Here is a 25181-nt window from a genome sequence, read left to right on the forward strand (position 1 = left end):
CTACGTTGGCTCAGCTGTAGGGCCGAGAAACCGAAGCCAGGAAGCGCACGCGCATCGAGGAAGCAGCACGTTTCCGCAACAACGGTTAGTCAGCGAGGGGACTGCTCTTGCGCGTTCGGCTGCTGGAAAGGAGCGTTCGGACGTTTGCCATACGGACGCGGCAGCGCAGTGTTTTTCACCACGACGGCTACCGGCAGGCAAGACCGGAAAAACAAAACCCAAGTTCGTCTGCTTTCTTTTTTATTTTATTATTAGTATTTCCGCAGTTTCTTCGCGGCTCACTCTTGCAGCGCTCCAAAAGAACGCGCCTGGTCTCCCCCAATGGCACCCGATGCGGCGGCTTCACCGCAGCCGAGGCCAATGGCGACCGCGTGGCGCGTCGCACCCCGCGTCTTACCTGACTCGCGCCTGGATTCGCCGGCGCCGAGGAGCGGCCGGCCAATGGAGCGAGCGACCAGGTGGGCCGGCGCACCTTTAACGACCCCCGGGCGCCTCCCCGGTACGCCTCCGTTCTCTCGCAAGGGCCGGTCTTCTTCTCTTCCCCTCTCCCCGCGACGCCGCCAACACCGGCCCGGCAGAGTTCCTTACCGTTGCCACCTGTCTTTGGCAGTCGAGACACGCGAACTTTCACTCGAGCCAGACTGCACGCCGTCGGAGACCGGCATGAGACGACACCATCGGGCCGAGGGATTACGAGCGGCGTCCTCCTCGGTGCAGCAGCTTCGGCCGCTCTCCTCGTGATGCCTCCGCCACTGCTCTGCTTCCGCTGCTGCTGCTGCTGCTACTTTTGCGACAGCATCTCACTGTTTTCGTGAAGTGGGGGACCCCGTCTCGCGCTGCCGCCGTTCTTTTATTTTTTGTGTGCCAACGCCTCGTCGTCGTCTTCATCCGTTCCAACGGCGAGGCGCAAGAGTGGCAGCGCGCGCAGTGTGTGGCTTTCCTCGGAGAACGATGGAGACGTTCGTGCTCATCCCGAAGGAGCTCAGTCTGGTGATCAGTGACCGCGCTGCGTCGACGACGACCGACTCTACGACGACGACATCCGGTGATCGGCCGCCAACCAAGGAAGTGACCGCGGCCGTGTGGAGCAACAGTCGCATCTCCCGCGGCACGAGGTTCCTGCCCTTTCAAGGAACTGTCCGCCTGGACAAGCTCGAGGTGTTCGGCACGCTCGACCAGAAGGACGTGAGTGTCTCTCGCTTCCTTCCCCGCGCTTTTCTTTTTATTTTCTTGTTCATCGTCCCGTCGTTCGCTCGATCGCTGCCGCGATGACGCGCGCACGTGGTTTTTCGCGACACCTGCAGCGTCGCGTCGTCGTAGTCGGCGTTACCTTCGCGTTCTTTGCATCTGGATGCATGCATTTCCTCCGCAAAACTTGAAACTTTACGAACACGTGCTTGCACTACGTGCGCGGCGATTATGCGCGTACGGGACGGACAACATGCCGAGTTGTTATATATCGTCTATCGTGCCAAATATCAAGGGAGGTATGCGAGCATGGAAGCAGCAATATTAATTTGCAAGCGCCTGTAATATATCGGCGGGTTGATTCGCGAGAAAGCGCAATACGCGCATGGCAAAGTTTTCTTTATTAATGCCATCGCATGCAGATTATATATCCTTCAAGCCTGTTATTTTGTAATCCAGATTTGCATGTTTATTATAGGAATGTCTTAGTACTGGAATCACAGAGTTGCAAAATCTCTCCCTTTCTCTCTTTTTTAATTGTATAGGTCCCTTGTGATCAGATGAAGGCCCTGTCAAGTTTTCTGGTATAGACCAAGGACATTTTAACTTTTCTGGTACCGGGCTTTTAGATGGTCAGAACCGTCAGGTGTAATTGTATTCGGACAGAATAGCATGAGCTTTCATGACGACTTAGTTTTCACACGAACTGGAGAGGGCAAGCTCATAACAAGTTAAACTGAACCTGTGCGTGGGTGGATAAGGAGCACAGGGTCGGATATTGCTGTATGAAGTTTGTGACAACACAAGGCACCACAACATATCTAACCCTCAGTCCGGGAGGAGTAAATAACCATCGCTGTGCAACTGGCATCGCACAGAACGCTAATGCTATTTATTTATTTATTTTACTTCATGACATGCGTCGGTATTCTCGAGTGGTGCCTTGTGTGAAAAATTAGTCAGTACAGCTGCATCTACGTTTTTACACTCAAAAGCGTGTCACAAAAACAATAGTCTGGATGAACACAAGCACAGTGCACATGCGTGTTATGATGCAAGAAGGAGAACTCCTTCGTATGGTATGTCAAGAAGTTTGTTGATGTTAAAAGAACGTATCTACAGAAGCTACTCCAGTGCATGTCGGCAGTTTTCTAGCACCGACGTGAACAACTCATATGTCTAAATAAATTATCGTTATATGCCAAAAGCGGGGGAAAATGGATGTGTCTGTATCATAAAGATCAGAAACCATAAATAATTATGCATGGCACGGACTGTTTGTTTTTGACCTTTCGCTGACAGCCTCGTGAATCATTAAAATGACACTAATGGATAGTGTTTTGCCGCTACCGTAATATATAACTTTCAGCATGCTCTAGTGCGCTGAACGCGCCCTCTTCCAAAATTGTAGGTTGTTCATTCTGGAACTCCACCTGACTGCTGACTTGGAATACTAAATGTTTGTCGCACTTTGCGGCACCACTCTGGCCACACGCACACACAATGTCAAAATAGCCGTGACGTATTGTGCATGATAATTAATGCTATGACGCAACAGGAGTACACAAAAACTGAAAATATATGCGTACAGGAGAGCCTCTTGGCATACAGAAAGTATAGGACGAGCACTAGACGAGCAATAGACAACCTTCATAGCGTCTTTACATAAGCGCAATGACTGATAGTTGATATTGCTAATAAGCGCTTTTATTGCGCAAGATTCAAAACAGGACAAATACAAAATAAAGCTATATTTACATATACAATGCGAAGCACAGGACAGAGTTGGATTGATTTATGATGTACAAGTGTCACAGTCACTAACTCGAGTTCTCCTGTGAAACTTTTCCTTCTCCTTTCTCTTTCCTGTGTTACGCATACAGCGAATGGCTTCATATTAGTATAGGCCTGTTTCAGCACCTTGTGCATTTAAAAAGCTGTTTTTCCAGTCAAACATTCTCTAGCCAGTTAGATTAATGTAGATAGTTTATTCCGTCAATAAGGCTGTTTTAGTGGTTGCAAATGACATTGTCTTGGGTTTTTGTGCTAAAATATGACCTATTTCACATTGTCCTAATTTCTCTCTTACATATATGCACTGTAGTGCTAGTTTACTTATGCTGTTGTTTTACTCTAAAAAAGATATTTTCTCTTATAGGTATGCAGTCCTTTGCTTCTACCCGATTTACTAATCACATCTAATCTATCACATAACATATTTTCAATCATAAACCCATGAAAAGTAGCACGGCAATCAATGGCATATAATACTCGACTTGCATAACCTTAGCCAGGATTATAGATATGGCAGCAGATGATGAAACCTCACGGTGTCATGCGCGGGTAATTCATGATTTACCATTTAATGCCTATCCTCTTAGTGGGCGTCATGATTTCTTGCTCATCAGAATCAATCTATTGCGTAGGCTGTACACACGAAACATTCTTGCTTATGAGAACTGTTTGTCATAGGCTGACTTCGTCACCGTCTCGCTTCCTACACCACTTGGCGCCGTTACTACATCAGCCATTGAGCGCAAAAGGCTTCGCGAGACAAGAAGCATATAATTACTAGCTTAGAGCTGCAGGGACTGAGCCCTCAATATTTCAAAATATATTTCTTCGCTTCAGTGCGTAAACAAGTTCTAGTGATGAAGAAACTGCAGTAGCATATAGCCTTTCGACAAAGCGCTTAACATTTCGCCACATCATCCCCCCCCCCCCCGCCATCATACATCGTCATATACGTGTCGCACCCAGTGCAATAATACCGTAGAGATTGTGCAACAAAATAACAACCGGGGAAACTGCGGGTAAAGCTTTCTGCATTCTGAGAGACAGCTGGTGTAATTGTGATGTTTAAAATTCAAAGTGAGAAACCAGGGTCCGTAATCGCAAAACTTTTCTTAAATACGTACATGCGCGTTTCTTAAAGGGCTCGCATTCGGGTGGCGGCCAGTCATCTATAGGCTTATGCAGTGGCATCATCAATGCCGCCATATTGTTGCACAGCTAGCTCATGCAGGGCTAAGCTGTGCTTTTCATCAATCCGCTATTCTCAAGCAGCACAATGGAAGCTGTGAATATAGAACAACAAAACGTCCTACGTGAGGTCACGTGACTACTCTCTATAAAGATGTTCTGATAACGACGACATCGTTGCGGCAGCTACCAATCACAATTGGCACTGGCGCAAGAGTTTTGCGAATACAAGCCGATCTTAATTGCGCAGAAGTTGAATAGCTCTTGAAATTGCATTTCATTACTTTCTGTGTATTAAGAAGTAACTTAGCAAAATTAGGCAGCGTTTAGTAACTATATACGAAAGACAGCACCAGCTTTTAGGAAAAACTGCCCCTCTCCCCTCATTCCTCGTCGATTCCTCCGCAATTTCCACTTTTATGACGGTAAATCCCCAGCATGTCTCCAGCAAATTGCAGTTAGTTTAAGAAATATCGCTAAAACGCCACGTCTGCCCGAAAACCAGATGTCCATTTTTTTTTTTTTGTTCTTCGGATGTAAACTTTTCTGTTGGAGTCATGGTGAGCAACGAGAATCTGTAGAATCTTCTATGAGAACGTAATGGCATGCCTCAAGTGACTCTTCACGCCACCACTGAAGCTCTCTCATGCGCCTAGGTGACGTCAGGTTCCCTTCCCCGCCACAACGAGCCTGAGACTCCGACCCGCTCCCATATACGACGCGCTACCTCGCATTATATATACTCAAACATGTGCCAATGGTTCATTACTCGCCATACATCTTAATACCACTATGAGCATCTAGAGGGACTACACCATCATTCCGCAAAGCTTCAACCTTCTAGCTGTAGCCGTATTTTCACATTGATCTTTTACACATATGGAAAGCACTCTGGAACTCTCCGAATAACATTCTTGTGATTTCTAGTTATCTAAGAACCCCTGTTGACGTCTAGATTTTCAGCCTTGCGGCAACCTTTATGGCTTGTACTAGCAGCTAGACATACTTTTTTGTGAAACTCACGCAATATTCAACCCAACATCTTTTTTTCTACCTTCTTTATTATTGAAGTAACTAATTAAACATCCCGGTGTGGTGGAGGACTCACAAATAGTTTCGACCCCTTGAGATTACTTAATGCACATCCAAAGCACGCTACACAAGCGTTCTTGCACAGTGTCTATAGCTGCTCAGAACACGGCCTTCGTTGCGCAGCCCGGAATTAATCCGGCGGACTCGTGGTCATCAGGAAAATGCAATCGCCACTGAGCTACCGTAACTGCAATAGCAGCCTACAGTAATAACATCTGCATTCAACTGCGACTTTGGATTACGCAAGCACTGTGACTGGTATCAACGCGTTTAGTTCGTGATCATACTTGACGATTCCACTGAAATATAAGTAAAGCGCAGAAGTTCATGAGCGGGCCAATTATTAAACTCACGGGATTTGAAAAAAAAAATACATTACAACGATTACTAAAACGATGTCTGTGCCGTCCAACACATGAAATAAGATACACGGGAATACTGATATTTTTTTTTTCGTTTTCAGCTACAGTACATAACATTGCCTATACAGGACGAAAACAAATATCAAAATAGGACCAGCTACACCCGCTTGAGATTCGAACGTGCGAGATATTGTGATTTACTCGGCTCTATAGAATGTAACACAGTATAACAGATGAGAGTATTGCGAAACTCTCTGAACCGAGGTTTCTCATGTTCAGTTTGTCTGATTTAAACGCTATTCCAACGAGTATATTATTATAGGTCGAATATCTGTTACCCTACGGGTCTTACAAAATTCCGCTATGCCATTGCAGGATTTAGAAGGGCTGCAGGTTTCATCACTCAGGTAAATTCCTTAGGACAAAAAATTACAATGCTGCTGCCATTACTCACTACGTACGAGGGCGAATCAGAAAGTCCTTGCCCCCATTTTTCTTTTAGCCAAAAAACAGATGTAAATGCGAAGTCAACATATCCATTCCCTGCGGTGGACCTCTATTGGACAGGCCCGGTTGTGGACATTCTTCACACGTCCACGGCGTACGCGCGACGAAGTCTGACTGGTTTTCTATGGATCAAGGGACGAACACCCATCGAAATCCACAGGGAAATGAAACCCACGTATGGAGAAAGGTGTCTCGGTTTAAGAAGTGTGAGGTGGTTCTGTTGTGAGCTCGGAAAAGGCCATGAAGACTTGCATCACAATGAGCGTTCGGGGAGCACTAATTCTACCACAGAGGCATCTCAAATTAAGTACTGCGATGGAGCAAATGTATGATCCTGTGTGGGGACTAGGTAGAAAAATAGTGTAATGTACGTAGAAAAGTACGTATATTTGTAATTACCCGTATGTACCTTATTTTGCCAAATACAAAATAGGGGCGGAGACTTTCTTATTCACCCTCGTAGAATCTGACTCGTTCCTTCTAGACGTTCCTTCATTCTTGATGCCTCAGGAGTGAATTATACGCTGATCACGTTTCCTTCCTTGGCACAAAGCAAACTATATAAATATATCTCACTCGCACGTGCCTGTCTTATAAGAAGAAAATACAGAAGTTTTAAGCCTCTGTGATATATTTCGACGTGATATATAAGAAAGCCTATTTGTCAGTCATATATACTTGTCTTCAAGTGCAAAACAAACTTTCTGTTTATTGTCTTAATAACTGTGTTCGAGGAAACTGTATCAGCTACCTCCTCTTCTCTAAATTCACAGATATACTTGAAAAACTTTCAAGCCAGAATTATAGAAGAAGCTATGGTGACAACAGCTCTATAGTTCACATACAGTCAACAAAAACAAATGTTTTCCGGCAGTTCACAAAAATTGAACTTTTATCTTGAAGTACAAACGACGTTCCTCGTTGGGGGAAAACACAGCGCACACGATAAAACCACACGATAGCTATGAAAACAGGATAACAAAAATGTCTTCAGAAAGAGGGAGATATCTGAAAATATTTTAAAGTTAATTACCTATACAAATACAACACCGTGATCAAAGTTACAATAATAAGGTTTAGTAACATTTAGATAGTATTAATGATTCTCTAGGAAACTATACTAATGCTCTTGCTGTACTGAAACCTTGGTTTATAGCGAGAAATATGTTGCATTTCCTATCCGACCATACAGTTTTCATCAGAAAAGTGAAGAATGGACACATACGTTGCTTTTATTCTTTTTAATATGTTGTATTCGAATTTTAAGTGTTTTTAGCGTTTATTTCCTTCACTGACGCTACATTTAATAACGAATGCTACCAGTTGATTATAAATTTATAGCGCAACCCCTTCAATAAAGTGGTTGTCTTACGAAAACCATTCTTAACATTCTGTTGATTTTCCTGTTGGAGTTTTATATCCTCAAGAGTCTTTCTCTAGAATAGGTAAACAAAAAGCAGCAGCACTCTTAAGCGCTATACGAATACGGGTGTTGGCACTAGTTTGTATCTTAAGCGGGCAAATTGAAGGTTACGCTTGAACAAGAACCAAACTCGACAATAATTACTAAAGGAAGCCATTATTGTTTCCCTAGGACGAAAATATTTTATGTTCAACGGGTGAATACAACACGGGACGAACGCAGAAATAGGGTCTATGCTTAATACGAATGAACTCTTGCTTCAAGGTAAGAACTTCATCTCGACTAGATCAACGCCCTGAAATATCATATATACTGAATAAACTCTTAATTCAAGGCAGGTACATAATCTCGCGTACGATTGGCTAAGTTCGTGATTGCACTTCTTTGGACTTTTTCTTCGTCACACACATATACAAAAATAGCACCTGACACAAGCCATAAGACTGTGTAATACCCTAGTTACAGGGGTAGCTTAACCGCGGTTAAACTTAACCGTGGTTAACTCGCTCAACCGTGGTTAACGCGAACCGTAGTCCGCCAGAGTTACACGGGCTACCGCGATCACGGTTAATGGTCTAATGACGCGTCACGTGATCTCTTGCGTACAAGCTTCATTTTGAATAATTTTTCTCCCCTGCACGGTGTCTTTCCCAATATTGACTTACCGATGACGTTTGTTTATGTTGTCGAGCTTCAGGCGCACTTGCATCGTCGAGTATGGTCCTTCGTCGGCGGGAACACTGGCGTTGAGCGTAACCGTCATCTATGTGGAGACGCGCGTTTCGACTACCTGAGCGCAGAGCGGCCTAACCGTAGTTTCGCCTGCCGTGTAACCGCGTTTAGCGATAACCGCGGTTAACGTAACCGCGGTTAAGGTCACCAGTGTAACAGGGGTATAAACTGTGTATAGTAACAAGAAAAAAGCACTCAGTACCTTGAATAACCAAGTATAAACGAATATTTTCATTTATTATGCTCAATGACACAGAGGCAGACACCTCACGCACCTAGCGGTGGGATATTATTCAGCGCCCTTTTCTCTTTTCCTTTTTTTTTACGAATAGAAAAATGAAACGAGCAAGATAAGCCCGCAGAGCGAAACTAAAGCGCCCCATATCGTGCAGCCAGCAACCAGAAGGCGCAGCTGACCGCCGTAAAAACCGCAGTAGCGCGCGCATGCACACACAGAGTAGTGTATACCCGTTAATCAAGCAACCACGCCGGGCTCGACGCAGTGACAAAGGCTCGCGTGGGACGGCCGCCACGCGGAAGGCCATTCCGCGCGCGGGCCGAGCCTAGAAATGCGCGAACAGCCAGTCAACCAGCAGCGGCTACAGCAGCAGCAGCCCTCGCTCGCGCGCGCACTCCTCGCTCAAGCACGCAAGTAATAAAAGTACTGTGCCCGCGCGCGCGTTATACGGAGGCTTCGGGCGCCGCAGAAAGGCGTGGCACCCGACACCGGTGTCGCTCCCGCGCAGCGCACGCCGCGAGCCTCGAAGTGTCACCACAGCAGAGCGCCCCGTGCAAGTGACATGCGTCTTCACTCCAGCACGAACCCGCGTTGGGAAAGACCGGGGACTGCGAGTGTATAGGGCGGTGGCGACGCGATGTCGCGTCGACGATGACGGCACCCACCCCCCTTCGTCACCTCGCTCAGGCTTTTTCAAGAAGGCCGCCGGTTTCGAATGTCCGAAACTCGTCACTCGTCCGCGTCGATGACGACTTCTCGACGCAACGACGCGGTCGAAGGAGGCGCGTGACACGGGCTCGCGCGACAGCTCTGTGTATAGGCACGCGTGAAAACCAAAAGGCGGGAGGAAAATGGAAGCGAGGAGGAACCGTGCCTGTAAGCGGAACCGGCGGCGCGGCTTCTCATGCGTCACGCAAGTAACGTGAGACGATGAAATAGACTAAGAGAAATACAACACGCTGAATGCTTCATATACTTACAGCGCTTCGTGAAGCAGGCAGCTATAATAACACTTCGTGCCCGGAAAAAGACGGCTGATGTTGATAGTTTTTATGAAAAAAAATTAGGCTCGGCAATCTCAATTACGCTTCATCACGGGCTAATTGTTCTACGCTGGACGATTAGCGAAATGTGAGTGCGTTTGCATCATGTCATTACATCAAATCAAATCGCTTAGACATCAGAGAGACATGGGAAGGAAAGCGTATGACGGTAACAGCAGTGTTTTATCATTGTTCCTGTGATTTGAAGAAAGCGCGTGCGCACGACTTCCTGGGCTTTCCGTTCAGGCCAGTTAACATTGTACAAGACGAAGGCGGCCCGAATAAAGAACTCGCACCTTTGAACACGCTCTTGTGATTAAACATACACGCGTTACCTTGAAGAAACTGTGAGCTTCTCTCCTATATGTTCTCCAGCCTGTTATCTTCAAACTACGTTATAAGTAAGTTACAGTCGTGTTGCGTGATTTCTCAGCAACCTTAACGCATTGAATGGTGAGGCATCAAAAAGGAGCAGTTGATTTCATGCCGTAAATTGTGTTCCTTTCTGATAGTTCGCGATAAAGAAAAATAGCGGCAATTGTAAAGGACTTACTTCTGTCATAATTTCCGTAGTTATGTCAAGTTCAAGTAACACCGTAACCACAACCATTACCAAATTTGAACTGAGTGCTTATTTTTATGCTGTCACATGCAAAACATAGTCGGGAAAAGAACGCTGTCAACACAGCAATGCCTGGCAGCTCTAAGCAGAAAATACATCCAAATGCGCTCTATATATTTGGTCGCTCCTTTCATTGAAGAAGCGACCAAATATTGTGGCGAGGTTTTAAAATCGGTAGCATATAAGGAAGGGAAGCTCAAGACTGCGCGCTGCAGGGCAGCCGATCCTGGGCTACTTATAACGTGCCCAGCGTTATTCTGTACACGTGCATGTATAAAAAGTACACGTATAGTATATAAAAAATACTATGTATGTCGACGAGAGAAGTATAAATAACAAATCAAGCACGAATGTTCAGGTGAGTATATATCAGCAAAACGGTAGTTACAGTCTCAATAGGCTTTGTTCTCGTGTCGCCTGTGTCGTGTTACTTTTTCTATCCTGTCAAAAAATGTTGCGCTCTTTGTGAACAATTTAAGAACTTTAGCGATATGTATATATAAGTCTCGTTACCACGTGTACTTGCTTTGTTATGAGCAGAACATATGGTCCTATTTCCCGTTTATAGAGCTCTTATTTTTTTTATACACAGGGCGGAAAGAAAAAGCATGTTTCTTCCGATGCTGCTTTTCGAGCTGACATTGTTAGCTTTCACCACTTTCCATTTACTACGATCTACGCTTCAGACACGTTTGATCAAGTAATTACGCGATCTGTCATATCTCAGACCACACCCATAGAAAATTTATCGTAAACGATCTGCGACGTCTGCAAACTATCTGGGCCATATTGCGAGTGAATGGGGTACAAATATCGCATCGCTTATACACAGCATTAGGTGTCATAAGTGCGTGTGCTGAGCTATATGAGTAGCTCCTAAGGTATACCTGTAATGCGTTGCAGTCACAATTCTTGTGGAATAATATACGCTAATATGCCTGTCTGCTCCCGAATATTTCGGTGCGCTTCCTTGACTCTCACGCGACCTAAATAAACCCTGAGTCACTGGTGGGCGTCCCAATGAATGGGATGGATCCCTTCAATGCAAATTTGTGTTCATCCTACCAGCGATTCATCGAACTAATATTCTTCACATGAACGAATTTCTTTCTGAAGAGGCCCAGTATTGGGCTTGCAGATGCACCCACATGCCGTCAAATGCTTACAAGGAAGGACAAAGCTTATGCCGACTTAGAGCAATGAAACTATGCACAAACACTCCTATGCTTAAACGCGTAACCCACTTGCTGAGAACCTATTTGCAATGTCACGTGCTAAAGGTTGTTCTCATTCATGGTCTACATAGATCACAAAGGATGCCATTTTGAGGTCGGGCAGCTACAACTACGAAGTGAATTTAGTGAACGCAAGTTTTTATTTCCGGTTTCGTGCGTGTATATCATGGAGGAAAGAAAAATGTAGGAGGGAGCATTACGTCACGCAGCCAGCATTGGCAAGCGAGCGCTCCGTGAAGCTACAGTGGTGGGTGGCTGAACACGTGACCTCTTACGTCGATATCACGGACTAGGGTGGTTGCTTGGGCTAGTTGGTAATTCATGATCAAAAATAACGTACAGCGCAAAGGACAAGGACAGCGATAGACGACATACACAGCGCTGTGAACTAGGGTGGTTGCTGTGTATGTCGTCTATCGCTGTCCTTGTCCTTTGCGCTGTACGTTATTTTTGAGATCATGGAGCAAGAATCTATATTTGCTGAGAAGTTTGGTTTCCAGCAGCTACGTCAGTAGTTTTTATTCGGTGAGCATTTGTTCAGCTGCCCTGCCGTGGCTCTGCCTGCACAGTTGGAACACTAAAACCTACACGTGATCACACTTTGACGTGTTATCACGTTTTGGACAGCCCGGTTGGCTTCAATCGCGTTGCTGTATGCTCCCTTCTACTTTTTTCTTCTTTCACCCATGGTGTATTTTGCTTCAGTGGCTGCCAAATCGAGCCAATTAACCATGGTAAAGTCACAAAAAGTTTACCCGCAGCATTTTGCCGTTTTGTTCTGCATATTCTCGTTCAGTATGTTACGCCTATTAAAGGTACACTTGCACTCGCCAACACCATGCCGAGGGATCTGTTTTATCATAACGCTCACTTCATTTGACTAGACAGGTTCGCAAGCCGTTGAAAGACACGAGAGTATTGTATTCCACGCTAAGCTCGTTTTTCTTCGAGAACGTCCCATATTCGCAATCGCTTCCCCGTCGTGAGTTCTCTGCGACTAATTTCGTTGATTAATAGGCTCCAGGCACCGGAACAATAGGTCGTATACCTTTTCGTCTTCCCACGGTGTCTAATGTTCCAACATGCATATGAGTGGCTATGAGAACTCGCATACCTATGCTTCTTCTCCCCGTCGTACCTCACTCCCCCCATCTCCCTAGCACCACTCCCTTAACAAACAAACAAAAAAATGAGAGCAATAAACTGTCACGCATGACTCCGCATTCGAAAAACTAAATAAAGAAATGAGCTGTACCATGTGTCGTGCGCCAGAGAGCTGAGCACACAAGACTTCATATCCTCACCCTCGACTTTTGGAACGCGTACTAAGAGCCCTAAAACATAATAGACCGACTGCATTCAGGACGACCAGAGGAAGAAGACCCGCGCTTGATTGTTTTCCTCAGCGCGTGTTCATTTTCTCGTCTTTCTGCTCCCTGTTGCCCTTTTCTATTACAAGGTGGTACGCGCAGTGCGCGAATACGTGTGCGCCTTGCGAGGCAGGCGAGCGCGAAAACCGCAGCCGCGTTCGGTAGCTCACAAAGGGGCAGCAGCAGCAGCTCAGGAAGCCGCTTTGCCACCCGTCCCTGTCCCGCAACTAATTATCCGAGCCGGCGATGGGCGGAGACGCGGTCCCGCCGTACACACCAGGCCTTCGGGCCCTCACTCGTCCCTCGGCAGTCTTTTACCTTTGTTTTCTCTTGGCTATTTCTCTCTCCCCCCCCCTCTCTCGCTTCTTTTCTGGTTGTTTCGCTCTCCGCGGCGTGCAGCCATTTCGGGGGGCTGGGAACCGAACGCGAATGAGGCAGGCGCAGCAGTGACAGGGTTAATGCCGCCGATGAACTCTCTCGCCGAGAGCACCGCCGAGACGGCGCATTAGAAAACACGCATGCCCCTTGGGATGAGGCGCCGGGAGGTGGGGGAGGCTGCGGCGTCTCCTCAGCAGCCGCCGAGACCGACGTGGCTGCGGGGCAACGCGGCGAGAAGGACGGGAGAAGGCGAAGAAGAAAAGGACTATGACGAATGGGCCCCCGCAGCCTTCCCCCGGTGGCAGAAACTGAAATGCGCTCCCGATGTTTTGCGTTATGGCTCGCACACGCAAGTTTACCTCGGCCCCTCTCGTGTTCACCTATACCACTTTCTGTGCCCACCGCTTCGCCGCACTTTCTTTTTTCATAATTTCTTTATTTTTACGTTGCTGTTGTTTTCTGTTTTTTTTTTCTTTTTGTCTGCCATGTGTTCGCCCTTCCGACTTCTCCAGGCAGTGATTTCATTTCGGAAGAGGCTGGTTTCCAGCATCAGGCCCCTGCGAGTTCTTTCAGCATTTTGAGGCAGCATTTTGCGTGGAGTATTTCTTCATTCTCTCGAACACCGAACGAACCACTCAATTCATTGGCTGCGATTCGAAGGCCTGTACGGGGGCACTTAGAACGTCTAACCACATATCCTACCCACTATATATATATATATATATATATATATATATATATATATATATATATATATATATACAAAGTAGCTGTTATTTTTTGTGCCAAACGCCGGTCTCCGCAAGATGCCTTGATCTGTTGTCGATGCCCGTTTATCTCGTTGTTTGAGTAAGGTGTGTTCTCTATGCCTAAATTCTAATTCTTACCTAATCGTGTGGAGTAACATGCTAGACCTTTCACAGATGTGCCACACCACCCACATTTCATTAAATAATATTTCTGGCTCTCCTCTCAAAATTTAGGGCCAGTCAGTTTTTGGCAGCTCTTATACCTACCAGGACTGCAGAGGGCCTCTCGCATTATTCGTTTCTGCGTAGACAGATTTTACATGAAAGACGGCTGGAGAGAAGCAATGTCGTTAACTTTACTCAACATTGTAGCACATGACTTAGTCATGTCGTGCAGTCTGATTGCTTGTACCTGGGCTCTATAACAGGGTGCATGCTCAAAATCGACGATTGAAAAATGCAGCTTCATCGTGGCATATGGGAATAAATTCATCGCCGGGAGGTTGCCTCTCCTGGATGACTATTGGTTCATAAATTAGTTAGAACGGCATTAATGGTGCCTAGTTACGGAAGTTATTATGCTTGGATGTTTTGCCCGTGTATATTGTAACGTATGATTATTCTGCACCTTTTATGATATACGTCTTATGCATATTTTACATATGTAAGAGCTTCGCTGCTGGTAGGCTTTGGCAATGATTAGCGGCAGACAGTCCGCCGTTGTTCATCATGCCCTGGGCGTCAACTATCAGGCGTCAACCTCTGTTCTGGTATAGCAAATACATTAGAAAATATGATTTTTGATGTCCATGCCAAGAGCTCCTCCCGACGTTTGTTTCTTTCTTTCTTTCTTTCTTTCTTTCTTTCTTTCTTTCTTTCTTTCTTTCTTTCTTTCTTTCTTTCTTTCTTTCTTTCTTTCTTTCTTTCTTTCTTTCTTTCTGCGCCTCATCGGTCACTGCACATTCCCAAATTTGCATCAATGCCAGTCCACTCTTGTTGCGAGCATGTTCCGATCGTTCGTCTCTTAATGTGCGACCAGGCATCACGCACAGCCTGCTATCACGCAGTTGTCTAACAGCAGCCAACGAATCCAAAGCCGCGGAGCTCGATTGGATTCTTAAACGCACATATTTCTTTAGCTTTTCTTTTTTTTTTTAAGCTCTGCAGCGCAGGCTATAGGCCTATCATCCGAGCTCAGCGCAACTCCGGCTCGCCACGGGTGTCATTTCTCCTGACGCTGGCATAATGCACTCCTCCCGCGAGGGTGTCAACTGAATCACGCCGGTTTGACAGCTCAATACACGAACTGGCGCACGCGCATGCAAAAGCACGGGCGCGTGCCTCTGTATACGTAGTACATATATATATATATATATATATATATATATATATATATATATATATATATATATATATATATATATATATATATATATATATATATATATGCGCGGTGCGCCGAACAAGTCACGCGTCCTCCGACGTCTCGTAATCGTCACCGCCGCATATCGGAAGCGGCGGTTGTTATTTCTGCTTCTCCATTTATTTTCTCTCGTACTTGAGCGCTCCTGCCTTCGTATACGCGAGCCTTTCGGAGCAACCCCTTTTGTTGTACCTCTTTCCTGACCAGAAAGCTATTGTTACTGCGCCTGCGCGTAGAATATTATAGACTGGATACTTTGCCGAATCCGAGGCGCGCCGGGTAGTTATCTGCGCAAGGCAATTTTCAAAGCTGGTATTTTTTTTTTTTTTTGCCTTGATTGCGAAGGGCGTGCATACCGTGTTTCGCCCTTGATGCGCGCTGTGTACGTCACGCTTACGCAAGAAACGCCAGCAAATAAAAAAAGAATCAAGGGCACTCGCGCGCGCGCCGCCTCACTTATAGAGAGCCACATTGATAGGTTCATAACGTAGCGTATATATCTATGCGTAAACGGCTGGAGATCGCGTGACCACGTTATAAAATGTGACCACGTCGTATCACTGAAGCAAATATAACTTACTTGTCACAGACTAAAGCAAAAAACAAAGCATGAATTGGCATCTGTCGCCAATATATGTGCTATTTGAACATGGTTAACGTGAAATGCAGAAGACCGCAAGCGCCTACTTATAGACGTGATTAAGAAATCAACGTTCGCAAGAACTTCAGAGATTAAAAGAGATGTCAAGACTGAAGCACGCAGAGTAGAGTCTGGCGTTATGAGTATGAAAATCACGATACGGTTGATAAGGACGCCGTATTAGAGTCCTCTGGGTTAATTTTTCACCCCGTGTGGTTCTTACCGTTCACCTAAATCTATATATGTAAGCACGCAAGCGCGTCTTTGCATTTCTCCCTCATCGACGAAATGTGGCCGCCGCGGTTGGGGTCGAACCCGGGATAGCTGCGCAACGCCATATCGACAAAGCTACCATGCACTTCAAATGTATAAATCCACATGTACACACGCTTATCATATTAGCGCTTCCCTCATAGTTCTCCACTCTGCAAATTTTTATTTAGTGATAAGTTGGTGTTGACGTTACATGTTTGTTCAGTAATTACACGTTGTCCATGACTGAATAACAACTGAAGATAACCAAATACAACAGTAGCTGACTGCTACAAGCACTTTAGAGGAATAGCTCTGATCGTAAGCATAATCTTCACCGTACTTCGTCTTCTTTTGTGAAAGAAAAACTGTGTTCATCAGGTGTGCACAAAAAAGGGTGATAAAGTCACGATAGCATAATCTACGAACTGATTCGGCAAAAATACTGGACATGATCAACGAGCGTCTCTGCAGCGTTCGCAAGTTGGAAGGGTGTACTGGAATGTCGTTTTTAGTGAAAAATAGGCTGTGGCATATAAGATATATGGAAGCCCGCAAGGTGTAGGAAGGTTCATGAAAGAAAAAAGAAATGTCATCCACCCGAGTGTGGCATGAAGCTACCTTGGAAACGGCTAATACGGGCTACTCAAAAGGAAAGCGTCGCAGTTGAAGAAAACCAGAACATTGCGATTGTCTGAGGCGTATAATATGGCCTGGGAAATATCGGGACCTTTCAAAAGGTGGGAAGTGAGAGAAGTGAAAGTACGCATAAGTCGTAGTTCTTCAAGCTGGGCTGCATTCAGAACTGGTGAGAGGAAATTGATTCTATGGAAAGCTTGCTAATTCGTGCGCATACCCTACGCGGTTTCTGTGTAGAGCTGTCGCTGGTACGCTGGGTATCTGAGGCGAGAATCACAAGGCCAAACGGAAAGCGAATGTGGAGGCTAAAAGTGGCTCAGACGGATTTCCCCTGTTAGAAACGCCAGTTAAAGTTCTACGGCAACGAAATCCAAGTGACGCATTTACTATCCTGAAATTGCGAGTATATCTCAATGCCCAGTAGCCAGGAGTGGAAAATGCCCGCGCATCAATTTCTTCTAGGAAAATTCGCCTCTCAATGAACAGTCCCGGCTGCCATAATCTGGATTTACATGATTTACGTATGTGCCACGCTTGCTTTTTCCCTACCAAAACTGCATGCGTGAGATCTGTACTATTAGTATTTTCTAGCTAGGTCTCGTTCGGCTGAACAATTTATCCTCATTAGTATGATACGTTACCGCGTGCTTAGCCGTCAACGACACTGCTGCAGTCGGGATATATATCACGCGAGCCTTTACAACTATAGCTTGGCTAGGCATCAAGCTTGCTTAACTTTCCTTAGTGGAGGTTACCAGTAGATGCCGTTAATGTATCCTTGTTCTGATAACGACACTGCCGGCGACGCCAACCCAAATTTCCCGCCTTTTCGAGACCATTTGTCCTGATTATGATCACGTCGAGACGTACATGCGGGACGTGTCTCAGCTCCACCCATTATCCAGCTATCATTACACAAGCATGCGCGCCTGCTGCCACCGCTGTGCTAAATGAGACACATTTAAAGCCAACACTTGACCATTGAATACCACTGCGCCATTTTCGCGATGTCGTGGTATCTCTATATTTCCTAGGTAATTGCTGCGGAGTACTTCACAATGCATCGCGGTGCGCTAAATTGTCGCCTTGCTTCATGGATATATGCAAAACCCTCCTTGCACACTTATCACAAGATTACGCTTTTATTTCTTTTTTTTTTCCTGTGGACGGCAGCTAGGGTTCACTGCTCAAGACACCATGTACACCTGGTGGCCTAAGCTGCATGGTCTCTTTACAAATACGCCAGTCCTTGTGCTTTAGAGCTCGTTTCTCTTGCAAATGGCCTCCACTGGCACGAGGGACGTGGTCGGGAGAAGCCTGTCCACTTAAGTTGATAGCATTTCTAACTTTTTTTATCGTACGTAGTCCTTAACACTTACAACGCCCAGGAAAGAAACCCACACCATTTGAGAGAGAGAGAGAGACAAATGACTCGGCTGAAATATTCCTGATCAGACAAATCAAGCGCACGGACGATGTAAGAGGTTAACCTGGCGGGTAGAGGAAGGGGAGAACAAATTGTGCGCGCGGCGAACACGCGTCCTCGCTTCGGCAAGTAACCGTGCCGAGAAAGAAAGAAATACGACGAGAGACACCCAAAAAAGGGAGAAGGAGATAAACGCGTCAGGAAGCGATGGCAATATCACCAGCGCCGCAGCTTCAACGCGTCACCGTCGGCACCACCAACACCACCACCCGTCGTGAATACGAACCACATAACTCCCGAGCTCGCCCACACCCGTCGACGAGACGACGGGACCATATAGCAGAGGAACGCCGATTGGGCATGTCCTCCGCCTTCCCTTCTGTCTTTACCTCTCCCTTCCTCTTCTTCGGTGTACCCGCGTCCGCCGCGTGCTCTCGCGGTGCCTACGCAAGCAGCGAGCAGGCGTGCTTGTCGCGCCGTCGGCCCGCAGCTTGCACAAACACACACACGCTCGCGAAAAGCGCTCGCCGGCCGCGCTGCCCCGCTGCGCCGTTTGTAGCTTCTTTCTCCGGTCAAACAACTCGAGGGCCTCTTCTTTCTCCCTCGCTTCTCATGGTGCTCGTGCGGAAACAGGCGTTCGTGCACACAATAGCCAATATGGGTAACTGCCCGCACGGTTCTGAGCTGGCCGCCTCGCGGCGGACGGTCCCTGCCGACCAGTCGAGCTACAAGCAAGCACCGCTGTTGACGCGCCGCCCGCGACCGCCAAGGAGCTCTCGAGAGAGAGCATGCCGCACCGGTCGCGCGCGCGCCTTGCAAGTAAGCGCGTCGCGCGCTTGTTCTGCATGCCTGCCGAGAGGGAGCGGGGAAGAACCCTCGTGCAAGCATGACGGCATTATCGACGTTCCGATTTGATGGCGCAGGCATGTGGAGAGATCTGCCGCCACTCGTGCAGGTGAGGAACGAAAAGTCTAATAAAAAAAAATTGAAGAGTGTGTAGAAAGAATCAAGATTTGGTTGGAAGGTGAGGGTAGAAAAGACAGGGCAAGGTGAGGGAGGAGGGGGGGGGGAAGCTGCGACAGCGACAGAAAGACGACGGCTCCCTACTCGGCTTTCGGTTTGGAGACCCTTTGTATGCTCGGGCGCGCGAACGCGTTCAATAGCTCGCCATAGTTGTAGTACACATACGTGGAAGGTGTCGGCGGGTCGGCTGTAGACGCGCGATCTGCGCCGTCGTGCCGCCACACGGCCAGCACGCGCCTGGAGCGCTGGAAAAGATTCGGACGGGGCAAGGAGCCCAGCCGCCGCTGACGCGGGCCGACCGGATCATGTTTGCCGAGCTTATTCAGGGTCGAAACACGCATGCTCGCCTGCCAGCAGCGGCGCTTTCTTGGCTTGGCCCAGGGGAGGCGGCGATGCGTCTGTGTGCGCGCCGTCGTGGACGAGGTCCCGCGTGCACGCAGATCTACGAGAACAGGCTGAGCCGCAGCTCCTGAAATTCGATGGTCTCCACTAGAGCAAACATTTCTCGTGTCAGTGGGCGCTGTTTGTACCACTATTCCCGCGAGATGTGGACGTCTATTACTCTTTTCTTTTGCTTGTTTTGCCCCGCTCTTCTTCGTGATTGTATTGTGCTAGCTTGTGCGCTCTAATCCGTGTTCGCTTGGGGGTATTGGCTTTAGCTTCGTGAGCGCGAACTCGCGGCAGTTTACTTTGGAACCGTCCGTACCGTACCTTCTCACACGAGGAGAATCACTCTAGACATTGAATGAGATAAAATACAACCAGGCTGATTAATAAAAGGCGCGCGGTATCAAGAAAATACTTAACTCAGTAAGGTTGCGCTGGCACAATGACAGAAGTAGCACTGAGCCTACATTCAGCACTTGCAGTGTACACATATATCCTTACACCAATATATCATAATCACATCAAGGCCTGCCAGTGACTGATTCCCACCCCTGATTGAATCACACATGTAACTTTCGTCATTCTCAACGGAAATGACGCTAAGTGGCGGAGTTGAAAACTTAAATGCTGTTTAGACTCACGGGTTCAAATTCACATAGCTCTCCACAGGTGCTAAATATAATTCCCAGTACAAAAACAAAATCTAAATTCTTTTTTCATCTGGTACAATTGACTCTTTTTCTCACCATATCCTGATACGAACGAAATGAAGTCGCAACGCGTCCCGTGCTCCTTGTTCCTTGCATGCACTCGGCGTAATATGACTCGAAAAGAGCCTCTACGATTCGCCCCTATACAGAGTCCCCTGTCCGGAGCGTACGCAAGTGGCGCGCGATAACAAGTGTCAATCCTGCTTGCGCACACATTCTTGCACTACAAATTGCTAACAAGGTTGCAAAGCGCGGGTGTCATTCCCGCTGCCCTGCGACAGCCACGAAGCATCTCGAGCGCGCGTCTCGCGGTTGCACACCAAGCGCGGCAACGCGCGAGCTCCATTCCACGCATTCGCGGCGCCGTCGCCGCGGAGCGTGGCGATGCTCTCGGGACGCAGGTGCGCGTCGCATACGGGCGGCAGGGATCCGTCAAGAAGCCGAGTTCCATACGCGCCCGCGAGACAGAGCGCCTGCACGCTCGTTCTTCTTCACTGCAGCGGTCGCACGGCGCTCTCCCGGTATTTCGTCATTGTTCGTTTCACCCCTCGCAAGAGTGGCGCAGCGCGGAGCTCCGTGCCATTCCTGTCGTCACCTCGCTGGCTTCTCCGCGAGCGTATATGCATACACACAGGGGCAGACGCCCGGCAACAGCATTCCGCGCGGAGGGTCGGACGCGGTGGCGAATGAAATCAAAAACGGCGCAAACAATGGGACGCTCGCGCTGACACCGCGCGCCGCAGAGTCGAGAAAGTAGCGAGCGGATGACAGGAGAGACCCATCGACGTCAACTGTATTCATCACTGCTCCGAGGAACACTACTGAAATTCTCGCGCTCTACAGGGGAGGATACGGATGAAGGACAGGTGACACTCGGCGTGACATCCGCGCTACGCTGAGGACATCGGTGTAACGTACGCGGCGAATGCCGAGGAATGAGCGACACGGCTCTTTTATTTCTCTTTCTTCTTTTTGTCGCCGCTACACCCAAGAGTCACGTATAGCACGCTGCGACAGGCATTTGCTTCTGTAGGAACTCGTTAAATCGCTTCGTGCAACTATAAAGCGATGGTGTATGTCTTTAGAAGTTTATTCGCTGTCAAAGCACTTTCGTTGTTGTTTCCTGCGTTTACCATAATATGCCGTATAACGCAAACTCGAAAACTATTGTAGGGTAGAATGCTGTCAATACTTGTTCCGCGCCGGAGAGATGAGGCGAGCACACTGGAGAACCGTAGACATTTTCCTGATTTGTTTTATTTGAACTATTAGTTACTCAAATTAAACATCTAGGCACCTGCACAAGTCAACACTATGGCATCTCAGCACCATTCGCTGCACCCTGGTCGCTTGGTGTCTCTGGCGCGAACATTCCCTGGGCGTCGAGGCAAGCGTCGCAACGCCCCGCCAGAGAGCAAACAAAACACCAATCCCAACTCCTCGTTGACCAGAGCCAATCAGGCCGCACAGATTAAAATACGCAGAGCCAATCGTGGGCGGGCTTCGCCGAGTTCGAACTCGATGACAGCCGTCTGCCTAAATAATTATAACCCTAAGAAAAGTAAACATACACAGAAAACTACAAAGACAGCCGTTGGGCTTTTGACGATCTAGAGCGAAGAACTATCGGCGTCTAGATGGAGAAAGTGCACAAATGAGTCGAGAAGCATTCAACGAACAGTTTGGGAAATTAGAAGACGCCACTTCTGCCGCCAGTACAAAAGCAGGGCGACAACGCCGGATCGTCAGGCGGAGCGGGTGGCGCCACGCTTGAGATTACCCCAACCGGCCTCCCCACCCGTGGACGGGAGGACATTTTGAGAGAGAAAACAATGCGAAAGAAAAGACCACTGCTACACAACACAGGCGATGAAGCAACGTAAATATAGACAGCTATGCAACACTATAATGTTCCTTGGAGGCACGCTATATTTGCAATAATTTTCAAGCGATTGCACCACCCGTTCCCGTACTTTTCAACACGCCCGATGCCTGTCATCTCCTGAGCTATATGAAAGCACGCCCGCTTTTCAGAAAGCTATGGCGATCTCCGTCTACATCATGGCACTGCGCAATGCGCTCCACCTCGTCAAGCGAATTGCGCAGTATCATTTCTCACATAAGGAGAGCAGGACGCGGACCAAACCAAGAAAGAGTGGGATAAAAAGAAAAGGAAGCCAATTACAATTGACTCGGCTCGGGAGGGCTCCGGAACAAACGTATATATAGTCACGAGCAACGGCGAACGAACCACGCGGCGCTCCCCATAGTTCCCAATTAACAAGGAGCCATATTTCTTTACAGAGCGCGCACCATACGGACCGCAAGTGGTGGCATTCTTTTTGCTCCTGCTTGCGCCTCCCGCTCTCGATTCCCCCTGCTCGCGCGCAAAGCAATTACAAACCCATGCCACCAGCGTACATACGTCTCCCGCGGGCATTCTCCGAGCTAGTTCGGAACACGCCCCAATACGTGTAACTCCCTGCAGTCGCATATATACACGCGCGGACGCGAAGCGATGGCTCGGCGCGAACCACTTTCGCGTTTCAATGGGAAACCACAATTCAAAAAGAGGGCTGCCATTCCTGGTGCTGCTGCTGCTGCTGCCGACGTCGTTGCCATATTGGCGAGCGCGCCCGAGTGTACACAGCGTTTGTGGCTGTGGCGTGTGTAGTACAGACCCAGTTGGAAACCGAGCCGTCGACCCCTGTAGGCTTCGCAGGGGGGCGAGGTTACTTGTTCGATACATGCTCGGCCCACAAGAAAGCATCGACGGAAGCGGCCAGGTAAGGCCGCACGTTCGCGGTGGGCTGAGAGAATAGTGCGCGCAGCTCTGGCAATAGCTTGACTGAGCTTCGGCGCTCTCTCGAAACAACGCTACGCAGTCACCGCCAACTGGCGAGCGAGCGAGAGGCACGCATGCAACCGACGAGCGGACACAATGATTTCCCGGCGCGATTCAGTGGAGCCGAGAAATGAGAGACGGAGCTTTCTGAGAAAGCTAACAAGGCGAGCCCTGCGCCGCCGACGAAACACACTTGTTGAAACCGGACGAGGCCAGCGGGAGAAGACGAAGAACGCATGAAGAGAGAGGAGAGAAAAGGAAATACGAACTCGTTTTGTTTCTTTCCTTGCCCCAACGGAAACCAATACCGCCCGTGCCGCAGGGGTGCAAGACAAACGATACGGGGCTCACAATAAGCGAGCGCAACAGGTGAATTGACCTTGAATGGCGAATGGGCGGCGGTAATATATTTCTCTGAATCAATCTGCTCGAAGTCCGACTGTGTGGAGGCAATATTGCAAACTATTAGTATTCAGTTAACCATGTTTTTACATTAGACCGTGTAAATGATTTGATATTTAAGCAGTTTTCATATTTTCGTGTTTGTGGTCGCTGATGTCCAGACACTTAATCATCACGGCAGCCTAGCAAATGGAGCAGATTTCTCGTTCTTTTTTTTTCATCTGAATTACATAGTTCTGAAAAGCTGCGTCATATGCGCCTATGCAAGAGGCGTCTCTAAGCGCCGTTCTACAGAGCAAGCACGTGCGTGTTTGTAGTAGAAAAGGAACGCTCGAAAATATAATGCAGCGGAATTTACCAACGCGCCCTTGAACGAGGGGCCGCACTCAATTTGGAAAACCTAGCCCCCATTCTTGGTATAGTCGGACGCCAGCTTTCGTTCCACTTGTTTCGGTGCACCGGGCCGCGGCGCACAATGCCGGAGAACGGAAAAGGAAGAGCGGCGAGCCAAGAGCAGGGCAATCTTGAAATCATCTACGCTCCCGTAGCGTTCACCTCAGCTGCGGACGCGGAGAAAGGAGAGCCGACAATCGCGTCATTCCCCTGCCGCCACCTTGACGAGCCTCAACGACGAAACACCCGAGACGGCAAGCAAGAGCTGTGCCAACTAATTCGAAGATGGATGCCGCCGCCGTGAGCACACGCGCGCACGCCGCGTACCTTTCCGTGGTTTGCAGGGGTGTCGAAGATGGCCATAGGGCAGCGGAGGGTCCTACGGCGTTCGCGAGGGTGTCCGGGGGGGAGCTTTAGTGGTGGGAGGGGGGGACGCGTCAGCGGCATCGCACAAAAGAGCCGCGAATCGATAGAAGCCACTTTGCGTCCAGCCGTGTTTGTAGGACCCGGCGCGGAGTTTGCGCTGGCTGGCGCCCTCGTCCGCCGTTGGAATTGTGACCCCTGCCGAGAATACGTGCAAATATGTCTGGGGTGACGACCATCTCGCCGCGCCATCCGTACCCCCCGCCCCATCTCCTAACCTCCCCCGCGCGCTCCTTCTCCTTACGCCGGCGTCGCCCGTGTGCTGTTGCACTTGAAAACGGCTATTACATAGAGCGGGCGTCGACATCGCGCCACGCAGAGTGATTTTACACTTTTTGTTACGAAGAATCGTAACGACGATGCAAGCATCTTTTAGTAATACGGCAATCGTTACAATGATCCTGCTGCTTGCCAAATGTTCGTGATTTAGTAGCATTCCCATAGTTAAGTGGCTGCATTTGAAGCCTCAGGACTTCATGATTTCAATTATTTAAGGCCAGCAACAGCGTGCTCACACCCGACTCTGCGACATACATTCCATTCCCAGCTCTTCAGAGCTGTGGAGGGCTCGTGACACTTTCGCGATCAATCTTCATAGCTTTGAAGTCGTGTTCATTTCGTAAGAGCTCAGTTACCGGACCCTGTAGTCGTATCATTCGCATGCTCTGCAGCCTACAAAACTCTGAAAACATACGCA

At 48.1% G+C, this 25181-nt stretch overlaps 2 protein-coding genes across 6 annotated transcripts in view; one reads left to right on the forward strand and one right to left on the reverse strand.

The window, feature by feature from the left end:
* Nucleotides 1-25181, reverse strand: part of LOC135898354 (neural cell adhesion molecule 2-like) — a 542388-nt gene that overhangs the window by 304776 nt on the left and 212431 nt on the right. The window lies entirely within an intron of this gene.
* LOC135898434 (zinc finger protein 235-like) overlaps nucleotides 147-25181 on the forward strand; it is a 113873-nt gene continuing 88838 nt past the window's right edge. Inside the window, exon 1 of the mRNA XM_065427363.2 lies at nucleotides 147-1185. Within this exon, the coding sequence (XP_065283435.1) occupies nucleotides 952-1185 (234 nt within the window). The 5' untranslated portion in view covers nucleotides 147-951. The remainder of the gene's footprint in view (nucleotides 1186-25181) is intronic.

The sequence above is a fragment of the Dermacentor albipictus genome, chromosome 4, assembly GCF_038994185.2.
Source record: "Dermacentor albipictus isolate Rhodes 1998 colony chromosome 4, USDA_Dalb.pri_finalv2, whole genome shotgun sequence".
Lineage (NCBI taxonomy): Eukaryota > Metazoa > Arthropoda > Arachnida > Ixodida > Ixodidae > Dermacentor > Dermacentor albipictus.